General features: G+C 54.2%; 1 protein-coding gene across 1 annotated transcript in view; it reads right to left on the bottom strand.

The window, feature by feature from the left end:
* Positions 1 to 392: 392 nt before the first annotated feature.
* ikbkb (inhibitor of nuclear factor kappa B kinase subunit beta) overlaps positions 393 to 18,379 on the bottom strand; it is a 49,413-nt gene continuing 31,426 nt past the window's right edge. Inside the window, 16 exon segments of the mRNA XM_055662376.1 lie at positions 393 to 1,123; positions 2,008 to 2,107; positions 3,740 to 3,816; positions 4,098 to 4,245; positions 4,547 to 4,646; positions 5,152 to 5,201; positions 5,796 to 5,905; positions 7,348 to 7,409; positions 8,009 to 8,160; positions 10,477 to 10,600; positions 11,958 to 12,072; positions 12,834 to 13,028; positions 14,720 to 14,849; positions 16,768 to 16,844; positions 16,847 to 16,877; positions 17,716 to 17,840. Coding sequence (XP_055518351.1) covers positions 1,094 to 1,123; positions 2,008 to 2,107; positions 3,740 to 3,816; positions 4,098 to 4,245; positions 4,547 to 4,646; positions 5,152 to 5,201; positions 5,796 to 5,905; positions 7,348 to 7,409; positions 8,009 to 8,160; positions 10,477 to 10,600; positions 11,958 to 12,072; positions 12,834 to 13,028; positions 14,720 to 14,849; positions 16,768 to 16,844; positions 16,847 to 16,877; positions 17,716 to 17,840 — 1,626 coding nt within the window. The 3' untranslated portion in view covers positions 393 to 1,093.

Here is an 18,379-nt window from a genome sequence, read left to right as displayed (position 1 = left end):
GACAGGAGATGTTTCAGATTGGGACCCTTCTTCACTGGAACGAAGAAAGCTGGTAAGGAGGTGAGGATGGGGAGGGAACAGCTGTTCTTGCCCCTCCCCTCCCTCTCACTTTTCTCCCCTGTATTCCATCAGTCTGAAGACAGATCCTAACCTGAAACATCATCTGTCCATTTTCCTCCACAGATGCTGCCTGGCCCACTGAGTTCTTCCAGCACTTTGTTTTTGCACAAGACTCTAGCATCTGCAGTCTCTTAGGTCTCCATATTTTTGCACCCTGGTGTATATAACAATACTCACCTACATCCACAAAGGTGACTCTTTAGTTAAAACATCAGCGTTACAGTGACATCACTTAACTATAACATTACATACAGATAAGATTGTGACTGCACTTTTATAAGGCACATATAACGGAATTTTATTTATTGTAAAAATAGTTTGCTGGTGGATCTGTGCAGTGCATTGATTACATGTTTTACTACAATTAGTCATTAGCCGTGTCTGCAACCTGTTCGAGCAAAACATTTTATCGCAAGCCCGCCGCGGAATGAGCAATAAGCTGGAATCAGAAGTCTTCTGGCCAGTGTAGTCCTGTGTGGCAGAATGCTCCCACTACCCAGCCCTCCCCTCCCAACACAAGATGGAGCAGCCCTTCTCCCACAAGAGGCACACCATGGAGAGGGCAGACCGAGACGCATTTAGGATCGTTAGGACGTAGAACAGTACAGCACAGAACAGACCCAAGCCCTCTGCTGAAAATGTTGCCAAGTGTCCACTTGGGGTGGTTTCCAGGAGCTGATTGATTTCCGAAGATAGACACAAAATGCTGGGGTGATGAGAGGGAATGAGTGATGTTTCAGATCGAGACCCTTCCTCAGATTGATTTCTTCCTGGTTCCAGGAGTTAGGAAAGATTAGAGCATCGGGCTAGAGAATCGGGTTTCCTGGCACTGGTCACCAGTTCGCTAAGAATGTGGGATGTCATTTCTTCCCAAGACAAGAGGGAGCTGATGTACCGCAAGTCCACGTGGGTGGGAGGCAGGCTTGAGTTCACCGCTGATCACAAGACATCCACCTCCACTGCTTTCTCCCTCTTAGCTGGACAGCCAACTCCAATCCAGTGACTGAAACAAGGAATAAAAACAGATGAAGAAAGCTGACAGTTTGTTTGTTATTTTTGGCCGTAAACTTTGAGCTTGATCCACTACTGGAAGCGTGCATTGGGAATAAGCATGAAGAGTTTTACTGTACCTAACCTGTGCTGACTTAGGCCTATAAGTGTCTTGAGGTCAACACAAGGCATCGTAACTTGTGTTTCCATCAGACATGTGTAGCTCTAACCCAGCACAGGTTTGGTAAAACTGAAAAACCATTTGCATCAGAAGAAGGGTCCCGACCTGAAACATACATAAAAACATAGAAATTAGGTGCAGGAGTAGGCCATTCGGCCCTTCGAGCCTGCACCGCCATTCAATATGATCATGGCTGATCATCCAACTCAGTATCCCGTACCTGCCTTCTCTCCATACCCCCTGATCCCTTTAGCCACAAGGGCCACATCTAACTCTCTCTTAAATATAGCCAATGAACTGGCCTCAACTACCCTCTGTGGCAGAGAGTTCCAGAGATTCACCACTCTCTGTGTGAAAAAAGTTCTTCTCATCTCGGTTTTAAAGGATTTCCCCCTTATCCTTAAGCTGTGACCCCTTGTCCTGGACTTCCCCAACATCGGGAACAATACCAGTCTGAAGAAGGGATCATGAAATGTTCTCCAGAGATGCGGCCTAACCAGCTGTTACTCCAGCACTTTGTGTCTTTTTTAAAGTAAAACTCTTCAACTCACAGTCCCGGTACAGGGTCAAACGTAGAGTAAAATTTCCTACAGTGCCGTATTGATAACACAGGAGCAGTGGCAGCACATGTAGCCCCACGGAAGCGAATGAAAAGTAGCAAGGGGAACCGCTATAAGTGAATACAAACAAGCGAGGTGCTGTGTGGCCGATCTTACCTGCAAGGAGTTATCTCGGTCCTGGATTGTCTCCTGCATGACGGTCAGAAGCTGGCTGCGGTAGTTCTGACTTTCTTCAATCATCACCAGCGACTCCTCGCTGAAGGGAAGAACGAGGACATGCATTTCACAATCGATTATCCCAGCTCTGCCCTTCCACACACCTCCCATAAATGTACGCACTCTTCCCCGCACACACAGGAGCTTGCTCATGGCTTATTATTGTCAGTTGCACCGAAATACGGTGATAATCTTTGTGGCGTGCTATCCAGTCAAATCATGAGTGCAATCTAGCCATTCACAAGTACAACAGATAGTGCAAAATACCAGAGTAATGCACAATAGTGGTATAGCATTATGTTTATAAAGAAAATACAAATTAAAAAAAGGGCATGTCCACAATGGGGTAGGTTGGAACAATGGGACCAAGCTAGGGTACAGTCTCGATTCACAAATCTATCCCATTGCGGACATTGGACTGTGTCTCTGCTACACTACAATGTTGAGAACTATATTCTGCACTCTGTATCTTTCCCTTTGTTCTTACGGTTATACTTGAGTTTGGCTTGATTGTATTTATGTGTAGTATTTTCTGATTTGGTTGGATTACATGCAGATATCGCCTATCCATGTTCTCCACAGATGCTGCCTGACCTGCTGAGTTACTCCAGCACTTTGCATCCATTTATCCATTAGCCAACATCTGCAGTTCCTTGTTTCTACTGAAAAGATTGCAATTCATCAGATTCAATTAAAATTGAATCTGAATCTGAATCTGAATTCTGATTGCATGAATAATTTACAAAGGGAGTTTGCCCAAGGTGAAGGCCACGTGGGGTGGTGCTGCAAGTGTCCAATGCTCATCCAAGCCAATGTCCAGGAAAATGTTTTGGGAACAGCTTCCATCCAAGACCGCAAGAAGTAGCAGTGAATTGTGGACGCAGCCCAGACCACACACAAACCAACCTCCCTTCCATTGGCTCCATCTACACTTCACGCTGCCTCGGCAAGGCCAGCAGACATTGCTCTCCCATCGGGCAAGAGGTATAGAAGTGTGAAAACACACACCTCCAGATTCAGGGACAGTTTCTTCCCGACTATAATCAGGCAACTGAACCATCCTACCACAACGAGAGAGCGGTCCTGAACTAGGTAGACAAAACTGTTGGAGAAATTCAGCGGGTGAGGAAGCATCTACGGAGCAAAGGAATAGGGTTGGGTTGAGACCCTTCTTCAGACCTGTCTCAACCCGAAACGTCACCTATTCCTTCTCTCCATAGATGCTGCCTCACCCGCTGAGTTTCTCCTTGTCTAGATTATTCCAGCATCTGCAGTTCTTTCTCAAACAAGCAGTCCCGAACTACTGAAGAAGGGTTTCGGCCCGAAACGTTACCTATTTTCTTCGCTCCATAGATGCTGCCTCACCCGCTGAGTTTCTCCAGCATTTTTGTCTACCTTTAGTCCTGAGCTATTATCTGCTTCACTGGAGACCCTCAGATAATCGTTGATTGGACTTTACTCGCTTGATCTTGCACCAAACGTTGTAGATATTATTCCCATTATCATGTATCTGTACGCTGCGGATGACTCGATTGTAATCGCGTATTGTCTTTCTGCTGACAGGACAGCACGCAACCAAAACTCTTCACTGGACCTCCACTGACAATAAACTAAACTCAGACACGCCAGACTGAACCGTGTGCGGTGAGCATCTCGCTACACGGCAACATACCCGCTCTTTGGCTTCTCCATGCTGGAGGTGGCACTGATGTTCTCCGGGCTGCCACTCACCGGGCCTCGGACTTTGCTCTGGAAAGGAGAGAGAGGAAGTTCATGATTGTGCTGGCTGAAACAAAGGCATAGAAACATCGAAAACCGCCCCGGGAGCTCCAGGGAGACCGGGACTCGTTCCGGGAACGTTACCAGACCAGGACTAGCAGATCCAAGTGACTGGGACTCCCTGGCAATGTATCCAGGGGTGGGGATTCCCCCCCCCCCCCCCGGGATTCCCCCCCCCCCCCCCTCCTCCTCCCCCGTGATGTAGTGAAGGGTCAGGTCTCCCCGTGCTGTGGTGAGGGGTGGGGACTCACGCAGGCGATCTTCAGTAGGTGCCACAGCTCCTTCTGCCGTTTCTCCTGCAGCTTCATCACCAGCTTCTCATCGTCGTTCATCAGTTGCAGCACCCGCTCCAGCCGCGGCACCAGCTCCATCACCTTCTGCTTGCACGCCAGTGTCTTACTGTAGGGCAACGAGGGGCAGGTCAGAGGCTGCTCCACTCCCCACACCCCGGACCCTGTCTCCCACCTTACCCCCCCACCACTACCCAAACCCTGCCCCCCCCACACACGCCCCCCCCCTCCTCAAACCTTGCCCCCCGCCCCCCCACACACCATCTACTCAAACCCTGCCCCACCGCCCACACCCGCCCTCCCCTAACCTAAAAACCCGCACATCTTTGGGACGTGGAGAAAACCCCATGGCGAATTGCACACAGACAGCGGCAGAGGTCAGGATCGAACCGGGGTCTCGGGTCTGGTACCTGAGGTGGGAGTAGATGTCCTTCACCTTCCTGTCGAAGTACTGCAGGGTTTGCAGGAGGACACGCACCATCTCCTGGCTGTCTCCACTCGTACGCTGGTCTGCAGCAAACACACCGTCAGCCCTCAGCCTCCTGCCCTCAAACTGCTCACAGCCCATCCCCCACCCTGTCCACACCCCACCCTGTCCCACAACTCTCCCTCCACCACCCTGCCCCACGTAGACCCGTCCCACACCACTACCCTGCCCGCACCACAGCCCCGGCCCAACCTCCACCACCCAGAGTCGGGGCGAGGTGACAATATGTAGGCTTAGCATCGGCACAGCTACAGGTCGGTGGGTTTGTTTAGACTTTACTTTAGAGATACAGCATGGAAACAGGCGCTGTGGCCCACTGCGTCCGTGCCAATCAGAGACCCACGCACACTACTAGCATCCTACACCCACTAGGGACAATTCACAATTTCACTGAAGACAATTAACCTACAAACCTGCACGTCTCTGGCGCTGTGAGGCAACTCTACCGCTGCACCACCGTGCCACCCACTGACACCTTTCCCGCCCCCGTCCCGCCCGTTTGTTTTAGGAATGACGTTGTGTTCCTACCTCTCGGTCTTTCCCGGAGTTTGCGAAACAAATCCATGGCGGCTTCCTCCCTGGAAACAAAGTACCGGCTCCAGTCAGTACACAGGATAGAAGATAAACACAAAATGCTGGAATAACTCAGCGGGACAGGCAGCATCTCTGGAGAGAAGGAAGAGGTGATGTTTTGGGAATGAAGGTCTCGACCCGAAACGTCACCTATTCCTTTTCTCCAGAAATGCTGCCTGACTCCAGCTTTTTTGTGTCTATCTTTGGAAAGTATTTTGTTGGTTGCTGAGTAGTTTGGAAATTTTACCAAATTGGAAAAGGTTTATTAAAGAAACACTGACACTGAAATGTAAGACCTCTTATCCTTCGCTTTCATTTTAATATAATTGAGACAGAAACACACACACACTTGCACTTATACACACACACACATACACTTGCACTTATACACACACACACACACACTCACACAGACAGACACACACACACTTGCATGGATGCACACACACACACACTCAGACACACACACACTCCCAGACACACGCACACTCACTCGCACACACTCACAGACACCCACACACATGCAAGGTAGTGGTCCCCTCTGTACAGCCTGACCCCGTCCCCGCGGGCAGTCACCAGGAGAGAGCGCTGACACTTACTGAACTTCCAGCGCCTCCCCCTGTCGCCAGGCCGAGGGGCTCCGCTGCAGGTCGACCAGGTCCGTCTGCAGCGCCATCGACTGCTCGTCTAGACTGCTGACGTCAGCCGTCTGCGGGGGAGCGGGGTGACGAAAGGGGGGAGAAGGAAGGGGAATGTGGGGTAAGGGAGGGAGAGTGGGGGGAGTGGGAGTAGAGAAGGTTTCATTCCATCTGTGCTTCCACACCGGCCCGGACCCCCAGCAGCGCGGCACACACACTGTCCGCCCCTCCCCGACCCCAACCCACCCTGACCCCACGATCTAAACCCACCCTGAACCCACGACCTCCGACCCCACCCCAATCCACTCTGACCCCAACCCACCCTGACCCCACGACGAAACCCCACCCTGAACCCACGACCTCCCACCCCAGACCCCACCCAATCCTCTCTGACCCCAGCCTACCCTGACCCCACGACCTCCAACCCACCCTGACCCCACGATCCAAACCCCGACCCCAGACCCACACCGACCCACCCACCCCAACCCACCCCCAAACCCCACCCTGACCGCACACCCCAACCTACCCCTGACCCCAACCCCACCTATCCTGACCTCATGACCTCCCACCCTGACCCCAACCTACCCCCTGACCCTTACCCCACGACCCCAACCCACCCCGACCACAACCCATATGAGGAAAAACGTTTTCACACGGAGAGTTGTGATTCTGTGGAATTCTCTGCATCAGAAGGTAGTGGAGGCCGAGTCACTGAATGCTTTCAAAATCGGGTTAAATAGAAATTGGGATATGGGGAGAAGGCAGGATCTAGGGATATGGGGAGAAGGCAGGATCTAGGGATATGGGGAGAAGGCAGGATCGAGGGATATGGGGAGAAGGCAGGATCTAGGGATATGGGGGATATATGGGGAGAAGGCATCTAGGGATCTAGGGATAGGGATATGGGGAGAAGGCAGGCAGGATCTAGGGATATGGGGGAGAAGGCAGGATCTAGGGATATGGGGAGAAGGCAGGATCTAGGGATATGGGGAGAAGGCAGGATCTAGGGATATGGGGAGAAGGCAGGATCTAGGGATATGGGGAGAAGGCAGGATCTAGGGATATGGGGAGAAGGCAGGATCTAGGGATATGGGGAGAAGGCAGGGTCAGGATCTAGGGATATGGGGAGAAGGCAGGATCAGGATCTAGGGATATGGGGAGAAGGCAGGAACGGGGTACTGATTGTAGATGATCAGCCATGATTATTAAATTGAATGGCAGTGCTGGCTCGAAAGGCCGAATGGTCTCCTCCTGCAACTATTGTCCATGTGTCTATGGATCTATGACAGAGAGGGAGTGGTGAGGTGCAGGGAGGAACTGGCTGAGTGGGTGGGAGGAGGGCGAGAGGACAGAAGGGGAGAGGAGACAGGCAGTGGGGGTGAACACAGACAGAGAGGGGGAGTGGGGAGAGGAGGGGGGGCAGACGCAGGGGGTAAGGGAAGGGGACAGACCCTCTGAAGTGAGGGGGGACAGGCTGAGTGGGTGGGGGGGGGCAGGTGCACAGACCACTCACCCTTCCACAGCCTTCAGCTTTCATCTGCATCTCATTCCAGGCAGCGATCATTTTTTCTGAGGCTGGAAGACACCAGCTACCAGTCAGTGGCAAGACAAACTGATCTCCCCTCCCTCGTCCCTCCATTCCCTGCACAGCCCATGTAAATATCTAAAAACCACTTAAACACCAATATCGTATCTGCCTCCTCCACCACCCCTGACCATACACTCATCTCCCCACTACCTTCAGGTAGAAGGTACAGGAGCCTGAAGACTGCAACGACCAGGTACAGCACTAGCTACTTCCCCACAGCCATCAGGCTATTAAACTTGGCTCGGACAAAACTCCGGGGGAGGGGAGGGGAGGGGGGGGAGGGGAGGGGAGGGGGGGGGGGGGGGGGGGGGGGGAGGGGGGGAGGGTAAAGAACAAAGGGAGCCCTGGCGCGGAGGGGGGTGTGGGATTTGTAACTTTTGTTAGTGCCCTTTATGTAGCGACCATTCACATACTGTGGTCATGCAAGCACAGAATTTCACTGTGACTTATAAAGTATTCAATTCAATTCAACTGGCCAATTTAATCATTGGGTGGACGGTCCCCACCTCCCCTCGCCGGATGCAGGCGGTGTTCTGGCACGTGCCCGCGCTGGGTTTGCCGCGGGCCGCTCAGTATGGATACTCACTGATCCCGAAGGCCATCTGCTCGCTGTACTTCTCCAGGTCGATCTGGATGCTGACGCGGAAGAAATCCAACTTGGCCTTCAGCTGCTGGCACATGGACATCATGGTGGTCTTCAGCTTGGACAGCGTGCTGTTGTAACGTAGCAGGCTCATCCTGGGGACACACAGCGCAGTGAGCCACCGTACACGCGCGTCACAGTGCAGCAACCGCAGCCGCAGATATAGATATACGCAGGCCCTTCAGCCCATCCAGTCCGTGCAAAACACTGCCACCCACTCTCACAACGGCCAATTAACCATCTGCCAGACTCAAGGACAGCTTCTTCCCAACAAACCATCAGGCTCTTGTGCTTGAGTTTAGTTTTTAATTTAGAAATGCAGCGCGGAAAGTGTCCACGTCCGCTCCGACCAGCGACCCCCACACTCTAACACTATCCTACACACACTGGGAATAGTTTTAAACATTTTACCAAGCCAATGGACCTACAAACCTGCACGTCTTTGGAGTGTGGGAGGAGACCGAAGATCTCAGAGAAAACCCACGCAGGTCACGGGGAGAACGTGCAAACTCCGTACAGACAGCACCCGTAGTCGGGATCGAACCCGGGTCTCTGGTGCTGTGAGTGCTGTAAGGCAGCAACTCTACTGTTGCACCACCCTGTACAACACTAACCACTGCGCTCGGTCCACCAAGGTCTACAGTTTGGGGATTTCTCCCTCTCCCCAACGTGGAAAGTTAGAAACATAGAAAATAGGTGCAGGAGGAGGCCATTTGGCCCTTCGAGCCAGCACCGCCATTCATTGTGATCATGGCTGATCATCCCCTATCAATAACCCGTGCCTGCCTTCTCCCCATATCCCTTGACTCCAGCAGCCCCTAGCTCTATCTAACTCTCTCTTAAATCCATCGAGTCTTAAGTCCATCCTCTCTTAAGTTCATCGAGCAGGTGGAGGATCGGGAGGCCAAATGTCCAATGTGGGGTGGTGGGGCTGAAAGCTCTCCCTGTGGGTGAGGGGGAGACAGGAGTGGCTGGGAGAGACTGGAACGAGGACGGGTGCTGCCTTTTATTCACCCGGTATAGAATCAATGGGCCGAAGGGCCTCGTTCAGAGCCGCACATTGCCAGTGGATCTGGGTAAGGGGTGTTTTGTAATTATTAAGGACAGGAAGGTAAGTAGACAAATAGGTTGCTCATTATAGACACCAGAAAAGTGGAAAGGAACAGAGGCTCGAACGGCTGCACTACTGCCACCTCCCAGTAGGTAGCAGCATTGAACCACAACATTGACTTGCAGCACAAAGATGGACTCTCAACCCATTCCTTCCCTCCACAGATGCCGCCTGTCCCACTGAGTTACTCCAGCTTCTTGTGTCTACCTTCAGGATAGATAGAGGCCTGGGTAGAGTGGATGTGGAGAGGAGGTTTCCACTAGGGGAGAGTCTAGGATTAGAGGTCACAGCCTCAGAATTAAAGGACGTTCCTTTTGGAAGGAGATGAGGAGGAATTTCTTCAATCGGAGGGCGGTGAATCTGTGGAATTCATTGCCACAGAAGGCTAGGCTGTGGAGGCCACAAGTCAGTGGATATATTTCAGGCAGAGATAGATAGATTCTTGATTAGTACGGGTGTCAGGGGTTATGGGGAGAAGGCAGGAGAATAGGGTTAGGAGGGAGAGATAGATCAGCCGTGATTGAATGGGGGAGTAGACTTGATGGGCCGAATGGCCTAATTCTGCTCCTATCACTTATGACCTTATGAACACCTGGAACTGCAGATGCTGATTCACCAAAAAAGACTCAATGTGCTGGAGTAACTCAGCGTGTCAGGCAGCATCTCTGGAGAACATGGATAGGTGACGTTTAGGGCCGGGACCCTTCTTCAATGATTGCGGTGGTGAGGGGGTTGGGGGGGTGAAGAAAGCTGGGAGAGAAGAAAGGAGTCAAGAGAAAGTCTGGCGAGTGACAGGTGGATACAGGGATATGATCAGCAAATGGTTGGACAAAGTCCGTGGTGGGGGGGACAAAGGGGTTAAAGATTGTGATTGTGAAGCTGGAGGAAGGAATGTGATGGGGGTGGGGGGGAGGGGGGTGGGGGGGGGACAGGTGAAATCAGTTCAAGGCCAGATGGGGCACAACATTATGCCCCCAGAAACAAAGTCTATTCCAACTGACTTACCCAACACAGCTCTCCCCCACCCCACTCCATCTCCCCCCCCCCCCTCTCCACACCTCCCTCCCCTCCCCCCCAATTTTAAAAGACAATTGGACAGATATATGGACCAGAAGAGTCGGCATGGACAAGGTGGGCCGAAGGGCCTGTTTCTTTGCTGAATGACACTGCGACCTGTGACTCCCAGCCCCCTCCCCTTCTCTCCCTATCCACCCCCCACCCCCCACACACGGGTCTCAGGGAGAACGTGCAAACTCCGCTCAGACAGCACTGGGGCAGGTTGCGTTGCTGCGTTACTCACATGGCGGCTCGCTGCCCCTGCTGCAGCCGGATGCAGTCCTCCTTCAGGCTGCGAATCAAGTGCCAGCTCTGCCCCCACGAACGCCGCAGCTGCTGGTACGGCAACTGCTTCTTCGGGTCCTGCACTGTGGACGGTACATAGTGGCACTGGTGGTGGTGGTGGGTGGGCAATGTACACACACACAGGCACACGGACACACACACACACACACACATGCACACACACACACCCCACACCCACACACACACACACACACACACACACACACACACACACACACACGCACACACACACACACACACAGGCACACACACACACACACACACACTCACACCCACGCACGCACACTCACACACACGCACACACACACACGCACGCACACACACAGGCACACACACACACACACACACACGCACGCACAGCACACACGGACACACACACGCACACACACACACACACACACACGGATACACACACACACACACACACACACACACGCACACACCACACAAGGACACACACACACACAGGCACACACGGACACACACACATGCACACACACACACACGGACACACACACACACAGACACGCACACACACACACACACACACACACACACACACACACACACACACACACATACACACACACACGCACACACACACACGCACACACACACACGCACACACACACACACACACACACACACACACACACACACACACACACACACACACACACACACACACACACACACACACACACACACACACACACACACACACACACACACACACACACCCACACACACACACACACACACACACACACACACACACACACACACACACACACACACACGCACACACACACACACACACACACACACACACACACACACACACACACACACACACACACACACACACACACACAGAGAGCCAATATCCCGAAACCCCACACCTACACACAACCCCCCCCCCCCCCCTCCCCTGCACCCACCCATTTCCCCCAGCCCTCGCCACCCCAGCGGATGCAGATTTAAAGTTGGGGGGGAAGGAAGATTTAATAGGAACCTGAGGGGCAACCTTTCCACACAAAGGGTGGTGGGTGTATGGAACGAGCTGCCAGAGGAGGTAGTTGAGGCTGGGACTATAATAATGTTTAAGAAACACTTGGACAGGTACGTGGATAGGACGGGTTTGGAGGGATATGGACCAAATACAGGCAGGTGGGACTAGTGTAGATGGGCGGGCGTGGGCAAGATGGGCTGAAGGGCCTGTTTCCACCCTGACCTCAACCCCACCCTGCTTCATCCTCCTGGGACAGTTTGTGACCCCACCCTTCTGTCCCCCACCTCTCCCATCTCCCCCCCATTCCCCCCCCCCCCAAGCCCCGCCGCTCCTTCCCCATCTCCCACCTCTCCCCGACCCCTCCCCGACCCCTCCCCAACCCCTCGCGCCCCCCTCGAGCTACTCACGGATGAAGCTGACGCCGTGGGGCTGGGCAGGGGGGGCCACCTGGCCACTGTAGCTGCTCGTGCTCCGGTCAAACAGGTAGATGACGGTCAGCTCCGACTTCTTCCCATCGTTCTGCTGCAGGGAACAGCGCAGTATAAGGATGCAGCCCTGCAGTCACCACCCCAGTCCCCACAGCCCACCCCCCCCATACAGTACACATACACACTCCCACCCCCACACATCCCCCCCCCTCACACCTCACCCCCCCCACCCACCCCGCGTACCCCCCTACACATACACACTCCCACCCCACACCCCCCCCCCCCCTCACACCTCACCCCCCACACCCCCCTACACATACACACTCCCACCACACATAGCCCTCCATCCCCACCCCCCACCCCCCACACACATCCCCCCACCTTCACACATCACCCCCCCCCCCCCCCCCCCCCACCCTCACCCGCGTACCCCCCTACACATACACACTCCCACCACACACCCCACACCCCCCTCATCCACATACCCCATCCCCACCTCCCCACCCCCCCTCCCCCCCATCCCCATCCCACACCCCCCCTCACCCCGCATAACCCATCCCCCCTCCCCTCACACCCACCCCCATACAGCCCCCACCACCACCACCCCCCACCCCCCCCACACACACCCCAGAAACCCACCCATATCCTCTGACCCCCTCCCTCCAATCCCCTCCCACCACACTGACCCCCACCCTGACCCCAGCCTTCCAACAGCATCCTTTTGTGCAAACTCTTCCAACTATTCCACTGACCCATGTCCACCCCTTCACCCTTCCGAGACCCGCCTGCTCCTCCCAGCCCCCACCTCACCTGCTCCCCCCTTGTCCCGCTCCCCCCCTCCCCAACCCACCGTACCCTGCTGTCGGACACACACTGGGTGACAGGTCGGCGGGGGTCGAGAGCGGTGCCCGTCTCCAGCAGCAGGTCCTGGGTGAAGAGCGGGATGGAGGTGGTGGCTTCGATCCACTGCTGCAGTGACTGCACGCTGGCCTCAGGGCTGACCGGGTAGGTGTGCAGCGTGCCCGACTGCATGTCCAGGATCTGCACGTACTGGACACAGAAAACATCTCATCAGCAGCGGGCAGGGGCACTGCACTCCTCTGCTTAGGGGACAAGCCTGCTTTCATTCGTGCGTTCGTGCGTGCATTCATTAGTTCCAGTTAAGGTGCTGTGCCGCAGTTTAAGAATTATGCCCCTGTCCCACTTAGGAAACCTGAACGGAAAGGTCTGGAGACTTTGCGCCCCACCCAAGGTTTCCGTGCGGTTCCCGGAGGTTTTTGTCAGTCTCCCTACCTGATTCCGCTACTTGCAACCTCCGGCAACCACCTGCAACCTCCGGGAACCGCACGGAAACCTTGGGTGGGGCGCAAAGTCTCCAGAGGTTTCCGTTCAGGTGTCCTAAGTGGGACAGGGGCTTGAAGGGGTAAGCCATTTAGGACGGAGATGAGGAAAAACAAAAATTCTAGACGTGAAAATCCACGAAAATTCAAGAGTTGTGAGTCTGTGGAATTCTCTGCCTCAGAGGGCGGTGGAGGCTGGTTCTCAGGATACTTTCAAGAGAGAGATAGATGGAGCTCTTAAAAATAGCGGAGTCAGGGGATATAGGGAGAAGGCAGGAACGGGGTACTGATTGTGAATGATCAGCCATGATCACATTGAATGGCGGTGCTGGCTCGAAGGGCCAAATGGCCTCCTCCTGCACTTATTGTATATTGTCACACAGCAGCCAGCCTACAGTTGCTTGTCTTTGTGTGAGAAAGAAATGCTGGATAAAATCGAAGGTAGACACTAAATGCTGGAGTAACTCAGCGGGACGGGCAGCATCTGTGGAGAGTAGGAATGGGCGAGGTTTCGGGTCGAGACCGGTCACAACCTGAAACATCACCCATTCTCTCCAGATTCGCTGCTTGTCCCGCGGAGTTACTCCAGCGTTTTGTGTCCATCGATGGGTACGTGACGTTTCGGCTCGAGACCATTCTTCACACTTACACAATGGGACACAAGGTGCTGGAGTAACTCAGCAGGTCAGGCAGCTATCTGGATCAGGTTTCCAGCCATGTCCTCCAGAGATGCTGCCTGACTCGCTGAATTACTCCAGCACTTTGTGTCTTTGTTTGTAAACCAGCACCTGCAGTTCCTTGCAGGTGCATTTTGACCAATGTTAACCATTTGTGTTGTCATTTTCAAGAGGCAATAGACTTGCACTTCCCCCTCCCCCCTCTCCCCCCGGGCCCTCCCCCCCTCTCCCCTGGACCCCCTCCCCCATAGTATCCTAGCTCAGAGGGGATAGAGCCTTTTCTGTTGCTGCCCCGGCACTCTGGAACACCTTGCCGCTGCAGATCAGACAGGCCCCTTCACTGTCCATCTTTAAATCCTCCCTAAAAACTCACTTTTATTCACTGGCTTTCGACACTGGCTGAGACATTGTTCCTGTTTTAGTGCTTTTAATGTCTTTTAATTTTTACTGTTTTTATAGTCCTGTCGTCTTAATGGTTTTAGTAGTTTGTAATAACTTTTTGTTGACTTCCCATGTACAGCACTTTGTGGTAACTGATGTTGTCTAAAAGCGCTTTATAAATAAAGTTATTATTATTATTATTATTATTATCCTCCTCCCCCTCCCCTCAACCCCCTCCGTCCTTCTTCCTGTGTTCCTCATCCCCTAGCCCCCCCCCCCCACTCCTCCCCCTCCCCCACTCCTCCTCCCCCCCCCCCCCCCCCCGGCAGCCCCCCACACCCACCTTCTTCTCCAGGATGGCATCGAGGGCCCTGAAGCAGCCGTTGGGGCCAAACACAGGGTCCGTGCCCCGCTCCGAGGGATTCCACTTCAGCATCTGCTGCAGCCACTGCTCCATGGGACCCAGCAGCTCCCTGATGGGGGTGGGGAAGGGAGGGAGGGGGGTGAGTCGGGGGGAGTTTAAGAATAAGAGGTCGGACATTTAGGTCTGAGATGGGGAAAAACATTTCCCCCCAGAGAGTTGTGAATCTGTGGAATTCTCTGCCACAGAAGGCAGTGGAGGCCGATTCACTGGATGTCTTCAATAGAGTTAGGTTTATAGAAACGTAGAAAATAGGTGCAGGAGTAGGCCATTCGGCCCGTCGAGCCTGCACCGCCATTCAATATGATCATGGCTGATCATCCAACTATTATCTAAATGGTGGCCGATTGGGAAAGGGGGAGATGCAGCGAGACCTGGGTGTCATGGTACACCAGTCATTGAAGGTAGGCATGCAGGTGCAGCAGGCAGTAAAGAAAGCGAATGGTATGTTAGCTTTCATTGCAAAAGGATTTGAGTATAGGAGCAGGGAGGTTCTACTGCAGTTGTACAGGGTCTTGGTGAGACCACACCTGGAGTATTGCATACAGTTTTGGTCTCCAAATCTGAGGAAGGACATTATTGCCATAGAGGGAGTGCAGAGACAGTTCACCAGACTGATTCCTGGGATGTCAGGACTGTCTTATGAAGAAAGACTGGATAGACTTGGTTTATACTCTCTAGAATTTAGAAGATTGAGAGGGGATCTTATAGAAACTTACAAAATTCTTAAGGGGTTGGACAGGCTAGATGCAGGAAGATTGTTCCCGATGTTGGGGAAGTCCAGGACAAGGGGTCACAGCTTAAGGATAAAGGGGAAAATCCTTTAAAACCGAGATGAGAAGAACTTTTTTCACACAGAGAGTGGTGAATCTCTGGAACTCTCTGCCACAGAGGGTAGTTGAGGCCAGTTCATTGGCTATATTTAAGAGGGAGTTAGATGTGGTCCTTGTGGCTAAGGGGATGAGGGGGTATGGAGAGAAGGCAGGTACGGGATACTGAGTTGGATGATCAGCCATGATCATATTGAATGGCGGTGCAGGCTCGAAGGGCCGAATGGCCTACTCCTGCACCTAATTTCTACGTTTCTATGTTTCTAACTCAGTATCCTGTACCTGCCTTCTCTCCATACCCCCTGATCCCTTTAGCCACAACTCCCTCGAACTCCCTCTTAAATATAGCCAATGAACTGTGGCCTCAACTACATTCTGTGGCAGAGAGTTCCAGAGATTTAGCTCTTAGGGGTAACGCAATCAATGAATATGGGGAGAAAGCAGGAACGGGGTACTGATTGGGGATGATCAGCCATGATCATATTGAATGGCGGTGCTGGTTCGAAGGGCCGAATGGCCTACTCCTGCACCTATGTTCTATGTTTCTATACCGGGTTGCTGGCTTCCCGACCACCCACCCTGTAGACCCAGACCCTCAACCCTCTCATCACAGCCCAATGCCCACCACAAGCCCCTCCCCACTCCCCCCCCACCACCCAACCCCCTAACCCTCGCCCCCCTTCACAACACCCATTCACAATCCCCCCCTCCCTAGTCTCCTCCACTCCCACTGAACCCTGACCCCCCCCCTCACCACACCCACTACAATCCCCTCCACCACCCCCCCACTGACTCCGAACCAGAACTATACTCCCCTATCACGACATCCACCACCTCCCCTCCACCCCCATTCCCCCCGACCCAGAGCCTCTCCCCCCCTGGCACCACCCCCCTCACAATCCCCCCCCCCCCCCCCCGAACCCCCCCCCCCCCCCCCCCCGACCCGGAACCCTTGCAACATCATTGTTATGTTCATAATTCACAGAGTGCGGCCATTCGGCCCCATTGAGTCTACTCCACTATGGCTGATCTATCTCTCCCTCTCAACCCCCCATTCTCCTGCCTTCCCCCCTGTAACCCCCCCCCGACACCCGCACTGATCAAGGACCTGTGGCAGAGGCTGTGCCAGGGGGTGCCCACCTGTTGAGGTTGTTGGGTTCAGGAAGATGGCTGGAGAACTTCACCTCCATGTTCATGTCCTCCACCACCATGATGTCCCGACTTCCCCCTTGTGCTTCACCTTGCTGTGCCTGTGGAAGAGTGGGGGGGGGGTCAGAGTGAAGGGGAGGGGGGGGGGGGTGTAGAAGTGTCACCCCCGGCAACCCCCAACCCCCCGCAACCACACGGCAACCCCCCAGCAACCACCCGGCAACCACAACACGGCAACCCCCCAGCAACGTCACAGCAACCCCCCCAACCCCCCGGCAACCCCAACCCCCAGCAACCACACGGCAACCCCCCAGCAACGTCACAGCAACCCCCCCAGCAACGCCACAGCAACCCCCCAGCAACGCCACGGCAACCCCCCAGCAACCCCCCCCAGCAACCGCACACGCAACCCCCCAGCAACGCACACAGCAACCCCAACCCCCCAGCAACGCCACAGGCAACCCCGTGGCAACCCCCCAGCAACCACACGGCAAACCCCCAGCAACGCCACAGCAACCCTCCCAGCAACGCCACGGCAACTCCCCAGCAACGCCACGGCAACTACCCAACAACGCCACGGCAACCCCACTGCAACGCCACAGCAATCCCCACACAGGACTCTTCCCAGCAATGCCACAGCAACTCCACTGCAACGCCAACCCATCGCAGACACTGCACGTCCAAGAACATCCTAGACCTCCCCGTGTTCCTCACACCCAAATCCCCACACCCCACCCCCACCCCCACCTCGCTCTGTAGTCCAAACCTCTCTCTATCGCTCCACTCCACTCCACTCCACTCCCTCCTCGATCATCACCTCCACCCCTCCCCCTCTCGGTCCGCACCCCAAAAGCCCCCATGCTTTGTGGCCCCCGCCCGCCCCCCCCCCCCCCCCCCCCCCCCCCCCCCCACCACCTGCCCCCCCCCGCTGCCACCCACCAGGCCAAGGGCTGCCAGTTGGGTAGGAAGGGCCGGAAGCCGGTGATACACTCGAAGGCCAGCGTTCCCAGACTCCAGTAGTCCACCGTCACCGTGTACTTCTTCTGCTCCAGGAGCTCCGGCGCCTGCAATCAATCGATGTGATCACCCACCGGCCCCGGCAACTGGTACACCGCCGAACCACCGCACGATTCCCCCCCTCACGGCCCATCTACCTCATACTCCTCGCGTCCCCTCCTCCGCCTCATGTTCCCTCACAGTACACGAGGCCATTCAGCCCATTGAGTCCCCCCAAGAGATAGCATTCCTCCACTAAATGACCCCCTGTAACATTCCTCTTGTTATAAAGGCCAGCATGCCATTCGCCTTCTTCACTGCCTGATATACCTGCATGCTTACTTTCATAGACTGATGTACAAGGGCCCCCAGATCCCCTTTTCCCAACTTGACGCCATTCAGGAGCCTGAAGACTGCAACAACCAGGTTCAGGAATAGCTACTTCCCCACAGCCATCAGGCTATTAAACCTGGCTCGGACAAAACTCTGAACATTAATAACCACTTTCTGTTATTTGCACTTTACCAGTTTATTTATTCATGTCTGTATATATTTATATTATGGTAAATGGACACATTGATCTGTTTTGTAGTAAATGCCTACTATG

This window comes from Leucoraja erinacea, chromosome 35 (assembly GCF_028641065.1).
Source record: "Leucoraja erinacea ecotype New England chromosome 35, Leri_hhj_1, whole genome shotgun sequence".
NCBI lineage: Eukaryota > Metazoa > Chordata > Chondrichthyes > Rajiformes > Rajidae > Leucoraja > Leucoraja erinaceus.
The sequence above is the reverse complement of the archived record's forward strand: the minus strand, read 5'-3'. Positions and strand labels throughout refer to the sequence as shown.